Below are 16,641 nucleotides of genomic sequence, written 5' to 3'. Positions count from 1 at the left end.
TTATTTATTTGTCAGAAAAATACCTGTCTACGATCCAACGTTACCCAGCTCTAGGAAAAGAATTAGGGCTGCAATTGATAATGTATATGTAAATTTTCCAGCTGTAAAAAGGTTGAGAATTTCTTAACTCTGTTGCCAATCTGGTGGCTTAAAATTCTCAAAATTATTACTGCTTAGGCCTTAGATAGCTATGATGAGCTACACGTGCGAAACATTTTTCTGGAAATTTTTTAAACAGCCCAATTAAATCCAGTCCCCATAGAAAAGGCACGTGCAACGTAAATCCATTAAAGTTCTTTTTTACCTCATAAATAATCTTTATATTATTTTTAATCAATTAATTATATCATAAATAATAATAATAATAATTAAATACCAAATTTCATGATGTTAGAGCTTTAAGCGCTCATCTAAACTAGTTTCAATTAATTTTAACTTTTCCCTAAACTAACAAATTAAAGTAACTGTTCGAAATTATGATGTGGAGGTATTCGTGACCACTTTGTCACATCGCGGAAATCCGAAACATCGCGACGTTGCCGTTGCCGTTATTCTCGTACTGAAAGTCCCCCCCCCCCCACACACACATACATCTAGCTAGAGAAATAAACAGATTGGGAAAAAAAATAGTGAAAACAATTTAAGAGGAATTATTTCGTTATAGTCGATCCGTAAACTGTAATTAATTTTTAAAACAAATTGTATTCTTCACATTTTTGGATGATTTAAATGTAACATTAGCATTTATTGTTGTATTTATTTAAACATTATCGTCTTGTAAAAATTTCATTGTGCATGTATGTCTATTTTACATTTAATGTACAAAAATTTACATTACATTATGTAAATGAATCTATGAAGTTGGAAGTATGATGTCTATTAAAGTTCTTAAAACCCCATGCAAACAAATGTAAATGAAATTTCTTTCTTTTTTCAGAACAATTCTATACATTTCAATCGTTTATGCTATTGGAAATGTGATCCTTTCTATTGGCAGCATTCCTAATGATTTAAGTACTATGAAGTAAGTTTAACTTTTTTATTAATAAAACCTTTCCTGTGTATTTTAAATTTTTCTATTCATTGTATTATTTTAAATTTGTAATACTGAAAATTCTTAATTGAAGAAAAATTATCGGCATTAAAACTATAAATATAGTAATATAATAAAAGTTGGCATTGTAACTCTTTTGCCATAATAAAATAATATTAGATATTCAAGATATTAAAACTTGAAAATTATGCTCAAATAAAATTTAGAATATTTTGCTTCTAAATATGTTTTTTCCGAAAAAAAAATTACTTATAGAGGTTTTTTTTTATTTTTATTTATTGCAAGAAATGATTTCTTTCAAACCGTTCATGTGACATAAATAACAACTTAAATTATCATGTTATATTTTTAAAATGCAAATTCAAAAAGTAGGCTGAAAAATTTGGAATTAATGACTCATAATTCTTTTCAGATTTCTAAAGAAAATATCTTCATTTTTAATGTCTTGTTAAAAGTGGATAATTAAAAAAATTGTGTGGTATTCACATATTTCTGAAAAAATTTAGAGGGATACTGTGATCTCACATATTTCTGTCACGAACTGTTTTATATATCATATTTATATAATATAAATAATGAATCTTTGAATTGTATACATATTTCTGCACAGGAAAAACTGAACTAATTTGAATCAAGAACACATAGTAGCAGTTTATAGAACGTTATAATTAAAAAAATCCAGTCTCGGTTAAACATCGAACTCTGATTGCAGGATGAATGAACAATGAAACAGTTTAGTAAAAATTATTACTTTAAAATTTACATCTTGAAGGATGCAACACAAATGGAAAGTATGACAGCATATAAAATATTTTAATAATGAAACGTAATATCCAAAATATTTTTGTTATAACATTCTAATTTTTTCAGGGCAGTGTCTTTATTAGGCCTCTTTATTATTGGAATAGGAACAGGGGGAATAAAACCGTGCGTTTCTGCGTTTGGTGGAGACCAGTTTTCCAGCAGACAGGTAATAATATATAATAATAAATATGCTTTAGCGATATTTGAATATGTTTAGCGAAAAATTTCGGAATTTTATTAGTAATTTTAAAAGAATTATTCTTATTTTTTTTTAAAATAAACTTTTATTTATTATTAGCAATAAAAGCTTAATTAAAGTTGATTATTTTTAGTTAAGGACTAAATTCTTATTAAATATTTTATTCAGTCATTGCAGCCTCGAAAATTATATTAATCAATGGTAGAAATGTATAATATTTGCCTGAAGTCTGAAAATTTAGGTCTTGATGAGAAGAATCAAATAGTTGTAGCTTTGATAGCTTCTTTAAAAAAAAGAATCGAGTGACACGTGAATATTTTAAACATAGAAAAAATTTCAGGTATCAGCGATCAAAAACTGACAGAAATATGAAGCTTTGAATTTCAATATTTCAAAATCAAAAGGTTGAGGATGTGTATTAATTAGTCGATCTTTTTCAATTCAGTCTAAAGTAATTTGAATCGGCAATATTTAAAACCTCATAAGGTGAATAGTTTTAATCTCAGAAGTTACTCATTCTCTCTTCTTTTTCTGAAAAATGAAAATCAACTGTTAATAAAAAATGTTTTTTACTTGTAAGTTAAGAATAAGGATTTTTTTTTTTTTTTGTTGAACATACATATACCATAATTATTGAGGAAAATTCTGTATAATCTTTAATCCCAAAAACAGTGTGATTTTTTCCCCCATATTAAAGAAAGCGAATTATTTCTGACGCTGCGTAGATAAAAATATCGTCTGCCACGCTATTGGCATTTAACGGTAAATCTATTCATTGTCTGCTAGATTATTTACATTTAACTATAACAATATTTGCTGTCCTGAATTCTCGCGTGTCTCCATACATCTGTATTCTTGTTCTTGATGCATTTCAATGAACATTTTTATTATTTCACATTTGATAAACCAGCATTGATCGCACTGACATTTTCATGCTTTCACATTAATTAAGAATTAACAATTATATGTTGCAAATACTTTATTAAGTTCTTGCTTGTATCTTAATATTTACGGACAAAATTTTAGGTATTCAATGTATACGAGAAATTTAAAATATATTTAATATTAACTTCAATGGAATTCCAACATACCAATAAGTAAACGCTTTTTGTATGACCCATTTTCAATCAAAAAATTGTTTTATATATATTATAATGAACAAAATCTTTATTTCGTCTGCAAGTTTATTCTTAATAAAAATTAGAAAGTCTGTTGCACTAGAGTTCTGATTTCTCAAAAAACACACCCCTTCAAATTCACTTTACCCTTGAAATACTCAAGCGTCTCTTTCTTGAGATTTCCCAAAAAAATATAGATTGTCTTAAAGGATTTTTAAAAATCGCATAATACTAATTTTCCCTCATAAGCTATTAATTGTAAAATAATTATATACTGTTTATAATTGTTTTTAAACGTTGTTTTAATATTTGTGTAAATAATAGTTATTCTAGTATTTTCTAGCAACTTAAGTATGTGCTTACAATATGAAATATGAAGGTAGCTATTATCATTGAATCTTCCATAAATCCTTATATATGCTTCACAATATTTGCAGAAAACGTTTGAAAAAAATCTATTCTGTAGTTTTTTTTTTTGTTTGTTTTTAATTTCTATAGTTAACAAAAAATTGGTGCTTCTATTTAAACGTAAAAAATAAATGTTTCTGAAACGCTGCGAATCTTTTTATCAAATCCAGTTGAAACGTGATAGAATTTGAGAAAACATTTAGATGCACGTAATATGTATGAACATATTTTATTTATCCTAAAATATTATATCACTTATTCTTGCTAGTAATATGCATTTATATCTTTATGTGTAATATGCATTTAAATCTTTATATAGTAATTTACCCGCCTAATATAATTTTAAAATTAACGCTTATTAATTATAATTTCATTGATTGGAATCAAAGTAATACTTTAATGTTATTGTCATTTATGAACTACTTTGGTGATCAGTGCAAATTTACAGAAACGCGAATCCATTGTATTTTTTGCTTATATAAATCCTCGAACTTATGTTATTTCAACTATTCTCTTTTTGACAGGAAAAAGAACGGCAAAAATTCTTTTCTGTTTTCTACTTTGCTATAAACAGTGGTAGTGTACTGTCAACTCTGCTTACTCCTATTTTGCGAGGTAATATCTTAAAATGTGATTTTCATTTTGTTAGATATATCTACAAATTTTAGAATGAAATGTAAAATTACATACATTCAGTCAGGCAATAGTTCAATAAATTTTTTCTACTCATTATATTAAATATCCCAACAAGAACAATACGAAATGCAAATGATTTCTTCTTTTAAGATGATCTTTAATTTGTTTTTCTTTTTCTAGCGGATGTCCACTGTCTAGGAAGTGACAGTTGCTATCCACTGGCATATGGCATTCCTGCAGCTTTAATGGTTATTGCTTTAAGTAAGTATTATTACAAACATTAAAGTTTCCTCCAGGTACCAAACCTTATACCACCAAATCTAGAGCATGTACCTGATGTTAATAGTTAAATATATTCCTTCTAGTGTGGCATAGAAGCTTTAATTGAGGAATACCAGTTCAGATATTTTTCAAGTCTTCCGACACGGTTCAAAATAACGAGATTATATTCCAAAATGTCAATTCCATTGCTTTAAAACGGGTCCTTAATAAGATTTTAATTAAAGTGGCAAAATAACTTATTTCCACATTAAAGTTCCATTTGCTTAAATTTTTATTCATAATAAATATTCTGATTCCTGAGTCTGAAAAGAAAGACAAATTACAACGACAAAAACTGATTTTAAAAGCCACTTAGAAACTTATTGGATATACCTTGAATTATATTATTATGCTGAGATATAACTTTAGTTTTCCTGTTGAAAATAATGAAGAATAGGATGCTTCAAATAAATTTTTAAAAACAAACAAACTAATATTTGTTTCTAATTTTGTTTAATACTTGCTAAAAATATTAATTATTTTTCAGTCTTGTTCCTGATTGGCAAGCCGCTTTACAAGATGAAACCAGCTGAAGGAAACATATTCCAATCGGTATTTAAATGCATATGTGTAAGTATCATATTTTCTGTTTGTTAAAAAAAAAAATCTTACTTTCCAATTATTTTCTCATTTAAAACATATTTTATTCTTTTTCAATTTGAAATATATCCACAACACATTAATTCCATACTGTAAAACATGTTTGTATTGTAAACACATGAAGTTGAAACACATTCTATAGGTGTATCACGAGTATTTTCGTTTTTTTTTAAATTCAACTTTAAGCATAATATAAAATATAAACATAATATATAAACATTACTATATATAACATAATTTATAAACATTAGAAAACAAAAGTATAGCTCATTATGAATTATGGTTTCTAGACACTCTTTTTGATAGCTGAACGATCTCTTGATTGATAGGTTTGTTTCAGTTGGTTGGCAAAAAGTCTAGACGTTCTTTTTCCAAATCGTTAACACACACACACACACACACACACACACACACACACACACACACACACACACACACACACACACACACACACACACACACACACACACACACACATATATATATATAACTGTTTTTTGTTTTTTTTCCTCATACACACAAAATCTTAACACCAGAATATTAGTCGGATTCACTACAAGACCTGCATTATATGGTGTAGAGTCAAACCTCATTTTTATACGATCCCTTTTTTTTAATGCGATTTTAATTTTGTGCACTTTATTTATGTGTTATATCCATTTTAACAGTGTTGGCATTATATTTCTTGGTGCTTTAGAACCAATTTAGAGCACTAATCCCGTTTTTACTCTTCAACTGTATGATTTATAAGAAAGATTTAGTATCTTTATTGCCTAATTTCAAATGACACTACAGGATGGATTAAATGTTTAAAATTTTAAACTACTCATATATTTTTGATTCAACAGTAAATGTCAAAAAATTCCACATATAAGTCTTGTTATGCAAGCATTAAAAAAAAACGAAAACACTTTTGATATATTCTAATATTTTCTTTTAAGATTTTAATACAAAATGTGTACGCAAAAGTTACTATCTACATTTTTTGTCAATTAAAAATATTTTAAAAAAATTATCGGACATAAGCAAGTCATATGGAGAAAGAAGGGATTTGGGAATCCGATGGTATAGTTTCGGCTTTGCGACTAGAGAGTTTTATGATCAAATTCCGATACCACCAAAAACTTGCTGTGCATGCCAGCTAGGTGCAGTTAAATCTACCTCAAGAATGACATATATCCTTGCTATTATTATGCGAAAGTTTTGAGATGGGAAGCTGTCTTAAATGTTATCCTCGTTAGGAAATCACAGTTCAAAGAATTGTCAGGGAGATCCACACAAAATAGTTTTTGTGTTTTTTAAAAACAAACTTTAATAATATAATTAATAACAAAGTCAAAAAAGTTATATGAAAACATTTTATAATATACATAAAATGATTTAAAACATCTTTTATCGTCTTTTATAATCACTCTAAGTTAAAGAAAACAATTGTAATTTTTCGTGAGTTATTGATTTATTAAACTAGTGTACAAAATTTTTTTGACTTTTTCCCTTTCTAGCATGCTATATCAAGGAAAACAAAAAGCAAGGAGAAGAAGAAATCTCATTGGTTGGATTATGCTGATGATAAGTTTGATGTAAGTATACGTTTCACTTATTTCTACGATCATAGATTTCTTTTTCACACTAAAAGAAGCATTGACATCTTCCTATTATCTAAATTATATATATTCCTTTTTTTTCAGAGAGATCTGATAAAAGACATCAAGACACTTCTGCATGTTTTATGGGTGTTTATTCCAGTGCCAATATTCTGGGCACTTTTTGATCAAACTGTAAGGAAATAGTTAAAATATAGATAAATACTTTATGATTATAAGCATTAACTATGTTAGATTTCATACAAATTTTATACTGTATATTCGCTTATTTTTCTAGGGCTCAAGTTGGACATTACAAGCCACCAAAATGAATGGAGAAGTTGTACGTATATCCATTTTTTATAGATTTGCATATACATATTAATCCATTAAATATATTTTTTTCTTCATTACATTAAGTTTTTTTCTGTGTTTAAATTACAAAACATTTATGTTCAAGTTTCTTAAAATTCAGTTGAATGATAACATTAAAATGTGATTGACGAGCTAGTGATTGTACAAGAAATTAATTATTCTTTGGAAAACGTTTGGAGGAAGGGTTGTAAGAAACTTTTATTCTTAAGGAGTGTTGCCAAATCTATCAAAGTATTTAAAAGGGCAGCATAAAAGAGGAGAGAAGGAATAAAAAGAATACAATTCCTTTATATAACACTTCTTTTGTTGCTTCTTTTTTCCTTTAAGAAGGATTTAAAATAATTTAATTAAAAATTATCAAATCCTAAATTTTATTATTGTTTTTAATTCATAAAAGCTTTGACATTCCAAATGATAAATAATACATAATGACATTTTTATGTGTTAAAGTAACTATTAATATGTTTTTAAGTAACTTAACTATTTTTACAGTTAGGATATCATGTAAAGCCTGATCAGATGCAAGTCATGAATTCAGTCCTGATTATAGTTCTGATTCCAGTATTTGACTATGCTGTATATCCATTATTCAGCAAATGCAACTTATTGAAAAAGTAATTCTTTTTTTCATTAATAATTATTATTTATATTTATTTATCACACTGAATCCATGAAATTATAATTCGGAATATTTACATATTATTTATGATAAATTCACTCTCTAAATTGTTTTTCAGGCCCCTGCAAAGAATGGCTGTTGGAGGATTTTTGTCAGCTTTATCATTTGTTTTTGCTGGATTTATTGAATTAGGACTTGAAGTAAGCAAAACTTTAATATAGGTTATATTAATTAATAGCAAATCTTTTTATATGTGACATCAATGTGATTAAATCAGAGAAGTATGAAATTCCTCTTGTATCTGCAAATAAATATATTTAAAACCAATGAAGATAGAACAAAAGTGAACTTCATTTTTTAAGATATTGCAGTTCTTTAAAATAATCTAATGCTGCCCCTAACTAAAATCGAATATTATTTTAAAATATCTGAGGTCTCACTAGAGTGTCGGCCTTTTCATTTGATCATAATCTAAAATCAAGAAGATTTTCACAAGATAAGAATCTACCACTGCATTCGAGGTTTTACTAGGGTTGCTGTTCTGAGAAGTTAACTACAGGGTGATTAATTAAAAAAAGTAATTAATCTAGTTCCAAATAAATAAGATTTCTGAAAATATAATGATTAATATTCCAATGTATTATAAATAAATAATTAATTATTCATTTAAATGGTTATGCTATATCCCATTTGATAGACCCTGTTAAATAATTATTTTAGTATTATATGCTTATTAGTTCCTCATAATATGTCATAGTTATTATATGATTTATTCACAAGTAAGAATATTATTAACTAATAATTATGGTTAATTTTTTGAATTTTATTACCTTAATCAATTTTTCTGTGATTAACATATTACAAGATGCATAAAATTAAATTGCAAAAAAATCATTAATTTTTATTGATTAAATTCATCAGTTGAAATGAGAAACTAAATTGATCATTTATTAAAAGAAGAGAGACCTTTTGATATATAATACTAGGAACCAGAAATCTAAATTCATTACTGCTAGTTAGTATAACCTCAAGATGAGGCAATCTTATTAAAGTGAATTCAAAATTTCTCTATCCCTCTTTCTTTTCCCATCTTGAACATATTTATCTTAATAGGAAAGCTTCTCATTTTTATTATTTTTAATAATTAGCTAAAATTATAAATTAATTGATTTGCCTGTGTACCATAAATGCATTGTATATTTAAATTTATAAACCTAAGTTATTGACAAATGTTTTAATTTGAGATAATAATTATATGGAGTCCACAACTATATCAAATATTGTATGAATTTTTAGTTAATATGACTGCACATTCACTATACAGGGAATGGTACCTAATTCGATAGTAGATTAAAGAAACCATGGGAAACATAACAAGAGAAATGAATCTTGAGTTTTCATCTTGATTGGACTTTAAACAGGGGTGCAAATTTTGCTTTTAAGTAAACACATTTTCAAAATAGATGTCATCTAATTGGAAGTATTAAAAAAAATCAAACATTGCTTCTTTAAACCAAATATTATAGCCTTTTTTTACATTAAACATGTATACCATATGCCTTACAGATGTTCATGCCAAATATAAGTCTGATTTTATTTATTTCTTTATTTTCCAGAGTGGATATCCTGTAATTCCAGGAGCAGGACTCTCGGAACTGACCATAATAAACAATTCACCTTGTCACATGAGGATACTACAAGCAAATAATTCTGAAATCAAATTGGATCGATTTGAAGTAAATGTTTCCATAATATATTTTTATGTCAAATTTGAATGAGAGATGAGCTCATTATCAATTTTTTTAAATTGTAATTGTGGTCACTGTTTTTTGTCAACTAAGTAGCATTGAAAAATTAAGTGCTAATAAAAGTTTATTAGTTTTCAGTTTTAAATGATATCGCCATGGGCAAAGAAATATCATGGGAATTTATTCCAGAAAACTGTTCTGAAACCCGATCTGTAACAAAGCAATTTAATACCTCTTCATCTATTGAATCAATGATGATATTCTTACAAAACAATGAAATTCAAGTTATGAAAGTAAGTATGATTCCTTAATCTAGGCTAAATGTCTAGTAAAATATATAATTTAAATTAATATAATTTATATGATTCATATGATAATATTTTAGATACATAAATTTCATGCATCTTATTTATTCAGAAAAGCAGTTAGTTTCAAGACAAATATTATGGAAATATTAGTTTAATTATGTTTCATTTCTTGCTCATAAGATTACAATTTTCAGTCAAAAATGTAAAGAATAATAGCAAATGTACTAAGTTATTATGCAGCAATCCAAATACTGTGTGCAAATTTTAAATAACTGTTACATGTAATTGCTTAAGGAAAAAAGATCAGTGGGTTATAGATGTCACTTACACCAGTCTTGAGGAGCATTGAGAAAAGAATAAATTCAGAAGATGGTAGAATATATATATCATTCGTCTTATTTACTCTTGAATGCCTTACAGTGAAGTATCATTACTCAAATGAATAATTGCAATTGTCAAATTTGTATATTTGAACTTCATTATCATTCCAGTATTGCTGACCGATAAAATTGCAAATGTGGCATAGTTAAAGAGGAGAAGTGTGTGTAGATATCCAATTTTAAACGCCACTATGAAGGCAGTTATGTCACTTTTTAAAGCCTAAAGTGAAAATGATAACACAGATAATAATAATAAAACCATTTTCCTAAAACCCATTTTTACTTGCCGCAAAGTCATTCAATGATATAAAAAATATTATGACCTGGATATCATAAATTCTCAGAGTGCCATTGTGTTTGTCGATATCAGTATGCATTTACTTCAGTTATAACTCTCTGCTAATCGAACTGTAGCTTGTTTTGTTTACATATTCTCATTAAAAAAAAAAAAAAAAGAAGCAAGAAGGTACCTGTTCATCTTTCAAAAAAGAATTCCATCGAGGCAGACCTGCAATTAATTCAGGATTCAAATCAGCCAAAATGTGTCCTATGACACTTAAAGTACTAAGAGAGTTATAAAATAATGTTGCATGTTATTAGTTATTTATCAACAATTATTCGAAATGTGTATACAGACTTTTGTGATATCATGAAATTTTATAAAAATATTTTCAATTTTGATGGTCTTTACATATAATTATTTTTCCTATTTCAGAAGAAACATATTATTTATAATTTTCGATATTAAATTCTTTGCTATTTTATCTCTCAATAAAAACTAACTTGAACCATAAAATATCATGTTATTAATTATTTGTGTAGCATTATTCAAAGTCTATATAAAAAGTTTTTGGAAATCCTATATTTTTTACACATATATTTCAAATTGCAATGATCCTATTGTATGAAAATATTGTTTATAATTTTTAATATTTACTATTTTAGTCTTAATTTCTAAGTTATCTGAACTCTAAATTTTTGTATGCATCTTATTACTTGCTCATACATTTAAGCTGTATACATAATATTTTTTTTTTTATCATTCTATGTAATATAAATTCTAATGGCCTTTATATACAATTACTGTAATTGCTCATAAGTAACATATTGTTTTTAATATTTAATAATGATTAATGCATGCATATTTTAGACTTCAGACAGTAAACAACGAACAGATGATGGAGAACCAAAAATAAAGCTATATTTTACCACAGACTTTGAATTTTCATCAAATAAAACATCTTTTAAACTTGACAAATCTTCAAATCAAATATACATGATGCCAAACAACACAAATGAGCTTTTGACATCAGGTGTGACAGAATATAGCAAGACATCTCCTGGAAAGTAAGAATTAAATAAATTTTCTGATTTGCCTGCAAAATATCTGCACAATTATCTACATTACCTGTAAAATATCTTTTGGTACATTTCTAACAGAATTTTCCCACTTAGGTACAAAATATACCTTCCACTAAATGATACTGCTCATGAAAAAGAACCAGTGGGTGAAATAGATCTGAAATCTGGAGGCATTTACATAGGTGTTATTTATCAAAGTTCATCACCAAATATTTCAGTAAGTTTTTGAATATATATTAATCACATTTCTAAATATGGTGAAATCTCTTTTAATCTTTTAAATAATCAAATTCTTAACTATTTCAATGTTAATTATTTAAAATGTAATACATTTGACAAAAATCAGACATTTGTTGTACAGAAGGTAATTGGTTATTGAAGAATTTGGACAGTAAAATCGAAAGAAAAATAGCAAATTCTGAAAGATATTTATAAGTAGTTAATAAACAAAGAGATCATACAGATAAGATTTTGGAATCTATCAAGAGTGAGTGAGATACCAATGAATAGTTAGAAGCTGCCACAAATTTATCAGTCAATAAATGGATGAAATTAAAAAACAAAATTGAAGTGAGAACTTTTGTTTGCAATTGCTATTTTCTAATTGTTAACATTATGGATCCTACAAATTGTGGAGTAGGACTACATTTTCCTTAAAAACCAAGGAAATAAGTATCATTGTTATTTATAAGAAATAATAAAATATTTTAATTTTTTGTGTGCCTAGACTGAAATATTTAAATTCTAATAAAAAAATAAGGTTCATCAATCTTGCTCAACAAACATGATCCTTTTGAACATATTCATTATTAAGTCACTTAGAGAAAGGTATAGTACAAAAATTTGAAACAAAGTTGCACTTTTTATAACATACTACATCATAAAAACAATGTAGTTGTGTTATTTTTAAGAATTTTTTTTAAACTTTGTTTTTATATCATCTATCATTCTACAAATTTATCTATTTTTAATACAGATAAACAAAGTTATAAGTTAATATAAGTAATAGTTCCTTAAAAGACCAGCTATTAATTCCAATATTAAATATAAAATTAGCAGTTCCTTTCAAAATAATGATTTTCTAAAGAAGTATGTATAATATTTTAATATAAATTGAGCGGTCATTGCAGCTCAACTTATTTTAATTATCAATAATATCAATTATTTTTAAATTTAATGCATGTTAAATATTTTATATCTGAACAACTATCTATATCTACTATAACTATATTTAAAAAATTTGGAAAGCTAACTTAAAGTAAAATTCAGATATAATTTCAAATAAAATAATTAAATGTTATATTTATGTATACACATTTTTAAAGAATTTCTTATGCAAAATAAAGTGTATAATTTTGTAAAATTTAATAAAAATTCATCAAAATTTAAGAAAATAATTGCAGTGTTTAATTTTTTGGATGGAGAAGAGAAAGAGATAAGAGTGCTGAATATTGCTGCTTTTCTTTGCCTAGAACTAGTTCAATATGCTTAAGACCTTATAATGTAAATGATACTCTTATATCACAAAGATATTGTTCAATATCTGATATTCAACAATATAGTGCTACCTGAATGAAACTAATCATTCAGTTCTAGATAAAAATCTGTGCACATAAGGAATTATTGGTGATAGGGTACTGCTTTAAGAAAGAGAATGATTAATGTATTGTGCCCACTATTTCATAAAAAATACATAAATTATTTATCAACATTATTTTTTTTTTTTTGGCAATAGACTTCACTTGCATTTTTATTTAATCAAAAGAAATTATATTTCACAAAAACTAGATTATGAATGCTGAAGTATGTTTTGCATTCTGTTATAAAATCAATCATACATTTAATATCTAGATCATATAATTAATATCTCAAAAATAAGTTGAGAACTTTAATAATCTACATTTCACAAATCTCAAAATTTTGCATTTAAAGGGGGGGAAAAATCTATCCTAAAATCTTGAATTAATTATGTCCCAATTTTTTTAACTAACAAACTAACTAACTATATCTCTTTTACATATTTTTAACATATAATTTTGCCATAGCTAATAATTAAATACTTCATTTTATTTAAACATATATGCATTTTTACATTTAATCTTTCTCTTTACAGAATTTCATGGTTATTTCTATGGTAGAACCCAATACTGTTTCTATATTATGGCAAATACCATCCTATGTAATACTTACCACAGGTGAAATCATGTTTTCCATCACAGGGTTAGAATTTTCATATTCTCAGGTATGTGAACTGTCTAAATAGCTATATAATTTTCAATAATTTAAAAATAAATTCGAAAATTGACTTATTTTATTTTTAAATTTTTAGGCACCTCAATCAATGAAATCAATTGTACAAGCAGCTTGGCTACTCACAGTGGCATTTGGAAATCTTATAGTTATGATTATAGCCAAGCTAAGCCTATTTGAAAAGAAGGTAATATTTAAAAATTGTTAACATTCATTTATGTATAGCAATATATTTATTAAATTCATTCATGTTAACTAAATCTAATGAACTGTGTTTAATATGCAAATCCCTACTGTTTCACCTAGAAATGCCAAATAGAATGTGCACTTCACAATGATTTTATTTTTGAAATTTTAATTAAATATTAATGAATTAAAAATTTAAAGAAATTTTGAAGTTTTTCTATGGTAACATTTGAAAAATTTACACATCATTTAAATTTCTAAGTCATTTTGAATGATATTTAGTTGTCAAAAGAATGTAAAATTAAAAAAAAAAAAAATATGCATAATTTTCAATAATACATTTCATTGGTGCAATTAAATTCAAATTGTTTTCTCTGTTTCCTGAGATATTTGATCTTTTAATTTTCTTCCATTGTCGGAAACTAAAAAAATAATTGACTGGAATAAAAAAAGTGTGTTAGAAATGCATTTTATATGAGGAAAATATAAAAAAATGAGGTTACACATTAAAACGATAATATGCAATTAGAAGATCCCCTCAGATTTCCAAAGCATTTTTAGTTACATATAATACAAAGAGAAAATTTTTTTTGATAAAAAGATAATTCTGATCTATAAAATATAATAAATATTTAATACTTTTAAAAAGCATAGAAATTTATACAATAGCTGGTGAATTATTGCCTATTGTATATCAGCAAAAACATTTATTTTTCCCGACAAAGCATAAAGATATTCCCTATTACATATAGATAATAATTCATAATTTGTGTTTTCCTTAGTTTACAATACTGTTCTTCTGGTCCCTTGCCAAATATAATAGAAGTGTAATACCACAATCTGTTTTTGTAAATTACTAAAATTATTAAATATTTAAAAACAGAAGTGCTTGAAAATTTGAATTGCCTGAAAAACATTTTTTTTTTTATTTGTTTCATTTTTCAAAAACATAAATTAACATTCATTTCCTTAAATCCTAATATTTCCTTCAAAAAAATTCCTTGTTTTTTTCCCAAAAAATAAGGATATGAATTTCTTGTACTGCAAAAAACTTTCAGTAACAATGCAATTGTTATTTTGAATAAGTGAAGCTTTGTATATAAATGGAAAAATGTACAGAAAAAGTCTTGTTAAACTGCTGCACTCAAGTCAGGAATGGTTATTGAATAGAAAATTAGCTGTAATTTTCAGAGAATTTCTATTTAAATAATATATCATTATAAATATGAAGAAAAATTTTAATTCACACAAAAGAAATAATTTATAACCTATAACTGAATACTCTATAACATGAAAGCATAAAAAATCATTAAAATATTGCATTGTATGATACTATTTATTTAAATTTTCAGTTATTTATTGATTTTACATTTATTTCACTTCATTGCTTTTAAAATTTGTAAAAAATGGAAATTTTATGATTGATTCTTTATTTCCTGATGCTTTGAAATTTTCTGCACTCATATGTTATCAATGACAATGCTTATATATAACAAATTATTTTTGGAATTTAATCACCAGTAAATCAGATAAATTTTGTGTGCATATGCTTGGCACCACTTGGTAGTGAATTTAATAATAAATTAAATCAGGACTTCATAATATTTATTAAAAATGCATAGTTATGAATTAAAATATGCAGAATCATTTCTATTTTTTAGTTTACTCATAAAAGTGTGATTTAATTTTTTTTTATTTGATTTATTACAGTCTTATGAGCTGTTCATGTTTGCTGTGCTTATGGGCTTGGATATGCTTGGTTTCTCAATCATGGCATACTTTTTCAAATATGTGGAGGGCAGTAATTATGGTTCTCCTAAGCCAGATAAAAATGGAAAAGACAATGCAGCTTATGAAGAAGAGACAGACTTTAATAAATGAAAGAGGAAAACAATTTATAAGTATCTTGAAAAGATATTACTTAAAGGAGAACTAATTCCTGCAAAGGAAGTATTCTGTAGAATATTTGAAGAGTGAATGTTTGACAAATGAATGAAATACATATATAGCTTATAATGTTATTATTGAGCATTAAAAGAATTTTAAAACAACTATTTTCATACATTAGTAAAGTCAAACTATTATTGGAGAACATTCCATTTATATACATAAAAAAGTGAGATTATTTTATTTTATTGAGCAATTTTTTTATATATTTTGGAAACAAAGACCAATTAGCACACTTTAAGTCATTCCAAGAATGTAATTTATTTTGTAAATAATGTATTTTATTTGATGTGGTTGTTGACATTTTACATTGTATAAAAATATGTTAAATAAAGTTTACTGAATGTTTAAACTATATGAGTGAACTTTGAATTGTGCCTGATATTAACGACATTTTTATATCCATTTTTTATATCTATTTTACAGTATTTTCATAATTGAAATACAATTGAACATTTATACAGAATCATCAAGCTTAAATGAAGTTAGGCTTAATTCCATTTTCAATTTCTTTAAGATAATATCAAAAATTATCTATCAAATTTAATAATAGAAAATGAAAAGAATATATATATGTGTGTGTGTGTGTGTGTGTAATGATATTTTAAACTTTAATTTAAATCCAAATTAATTCCCAAAGTTTTATCTTAATTAACCCATAGTAACTTCATTCTAAAATATTCTCTTATTTCCTGATCCAATTCCACTTTCTCTACTTAATTAATTCAAGAGAAGCTCAGCAA

The 16,641-nt window shown here is 25.8% G+C and overlaps 1 protein-coding gene across 5 annotated transcripts in view; it reads left to right on the top strand.

The window, feature by feature from the left end:
• The window catches only part of LOC129954847 (solute carrier family 15 member 2-like), a 93,789-nt gene extending 77,955 nt beyond the window's left edge, over positions 1 to 15,834 (top strand). For all 5 annotated transcript variants that reach the window (XM_056068176.1, XM_056068177.1, XM_056068179.1 and 2 more), the window contains 17 exons: positions 938 to 1,024; positions 1,925 to 2,024; positions 4,108 to 4,198; positions 4,400 to 4,480; positions 5,028 to 5,110; positions 6,643 to 6,720; positions 6,829 to 6,918; positions 7,022 to 7,066; positions 7,591 to 7,712; positions 7,836 to 7,917; positions 9,334 to 9,453; positions 9,597 to 9,758; positions 11,304 to 11,500; positions 11,609 to 11,732; positions 13,629 to 13,757; positions 13,845 to 13,952; positions 15,662 to 15,834. In XM_056068176.1, the coding sequence (XP_055924151.1) occupies positions 938 to 1,024; positions 1,925 to 2,024; positions 4,108 to 4,198; positions 4,400 to 4,480; positions 5,028 to 5,110; positions 6,643 to 6,720; positions 6,829 to 6,918; positions 7,022 to 7,066; positions 7,591 to 7,712; positions 7,836 to 7,917; positions 9,334 to 9,453; positions 9,597 to 9,758; positions 11,304 to 11,500; positions 11,609 to 11,732; positions 13,629 to 13,757; positions 13,845 to 13,952; positions 15,662 to 15,832 (1,870 nt within the window). In that variant the 3' untranslated portion in view covers positions 15,833 to 15,834. The remainder of the gene's footprint in view (positions 1 to 937; positions 1,025 to 1,924; positions 2,025 to 4,107; positions 4,199 to 4,399; positions 4,481 to 5,027; positions 5,111 to 6,642; positions 6,721 to 6,828; positions 6,919 to 7,021; positions 7,067 to 7,590; positions 7,713 to 7,835; positions 7,918 to 9,333; positions 9,454 to 9,596; positions 9,759 to 11,303; positions 11,501 to 11,608; positions 11,733 to 13,628; positions 13,758 to 13,844; positions 13,953 to 15,661) is intronic.
• Positions 15,835 to 16,641: the final 807 nt, after the last annotated feature.

Source organism: Argiope bruennichi, chromosome 2 (assembly GCF_947563725.1).
Source record: "Argiope bruennichi chromosome 2, qqArgBrue1.1, whole genome shotgun sequence".
NCBI lineage: Eukaryota > Metazoa > Arthropoda > Arachnida > Araneae > Araneidae > Argiope > Argiope bruennichi.
Note: the sequence above shows the minus strand (reverse complement) of the source record. Positions and strands in the feature narration are given on the sequence as shown.